This window comes from Atractosteus spatula, chromosome 7, assembly GCF_055471065.1.
Source record: "Atractosteus spatula isolate fAtrSpa1 chromosome 7, fAtrSpa1.hap1, whole genome shotgun sequence".
In the NCBI taxonomy this organism is placed as follows: Eukaryota; Metazoa; Chordata; class Actinopteri; order Semionotiformes; family Lepisosteidae; genus Atractosteus; species Atractosteus spatula.
The window spans coordinates 39509907-39511008 of record NC_142712.1 but is presented as its reverse complement, the minus strand read 5'-3'; the positions used below and the strand labels follow the sequence as shown (position 1 = coordinate 39511008).

The 1102-nt window shown below is 56.7% G+C and overlaps 1 protein-coding gene across 1 annotated transcript; it reads left to right on the top strand.

Annotated features, from left to right (window-relative positions):
- Positions 1-645, top strand: LOC148830950 (achaete-scute homolog 5). Its single transcript, XM_088922476.1, has one exon. It carries the CDS (start codon positions 1-3, stop codon positions 643-645), a length of 645 nt encoding a protein of 214 aa, XP_088778602.1.
- The last annotated feature ends 457 nt before the right edge of the window (positions 646-1102 follow it).

The window sequence follows — 1102 nt, the reverse complement described above, 5'->3', positions numbered from 1 at the left end:
ATGAATGCCAGCTTCTCTCATGCCTTAATGGAGCGCCGACCTGGCATGATGCCAGGGAGCTGTGTGCAATACGGCATAGCGCCCCCTGGTGGTCACTCACACTCAGAGCACCACCACCACGCCCACCACCGCTGCCATGCCCCTGCTGGACCCGGAGACACTCTTGCTCACGTGCCCTTCCTTCTGTACCCGGCCAACATGGACCCCAGCTACTATGAGGCGTCCTACGGGGGTGCCTTGTTCCCCTACGTGCCTTTCCACGGACACTTCGGGGTGTACGACTGCCCCTTCGAGCCCGCCTTCATCCAGAAGCGCAACGAGCGCGAGAGGCAGCGCGTCAAGTGCGTCAATGAGGGCTATGCCAGGCTGAGGGACCACCTGCCCGGCGCCGTGTCCGAGAAGCGGCTGAGCAAGGTGGAGACGCTGCGGGCCGCCATCCGCTACATCAAGTACCTGCAGGAGCTGGTGAGCCGGGGGGCCCAGGCGGGCACCGAAGCAGAGGAGAGGAGCGGCAAGGGCCCCAGAAACGCCACTCCCACCCCGGCCGAGGCAGGCGTCAAGAGGGACTGCAACAGCGACGGGGAATCCCAGAATTCCTCCTCCTCCGACTCTCCGTACTGCGAGTCCGAGGAGTCGCTGAGCTAGAGAGGGCCGGGCCCTGACTGGCGGGCTTGAGGCCCGAAGGCGGAGGAGGGGGAGGACAGGCCCGCCTGAAGCTGCTAGAGACGAACCAGCTCTGACTGTGGCGGGATGCAGACCGACAAGCCATAACACGGGCAGAGGGATAAAACTTCCACAAATTAATGGGGGTTTCCTAATCCTGTTCCTGGAGTGTCCCTCTCACTCTTGGTTTTTGATCCAACCGATTTCTTAATTAGATAAAGTAGTTGAACATAAATCAATCAACCGCTTGATTTTAACTGTTTTTGATGCCCATCTTGATTTGAGAAATACTCTCCTTTCTGTGTATTATTTCCATGAAATGTGGCAAATGTGATACTTCAACAATTTAGAATTGCTGCTCACCCACAGCGGTCTAAATAACTCCTGATAGATGAGCAATTAAAGATATACAGAAACAAGTGGCAATGACACTCTCTCA

Excerpts from the sequence above, each read along its gene's own strand:
- LOC148830950 (XM_088922476.1), top strand. The coding sequence starts at position 1 with ATGAATGCCAGCTTCTCTCATGCCTTAATGGAGCGCCGACCTGGCATG.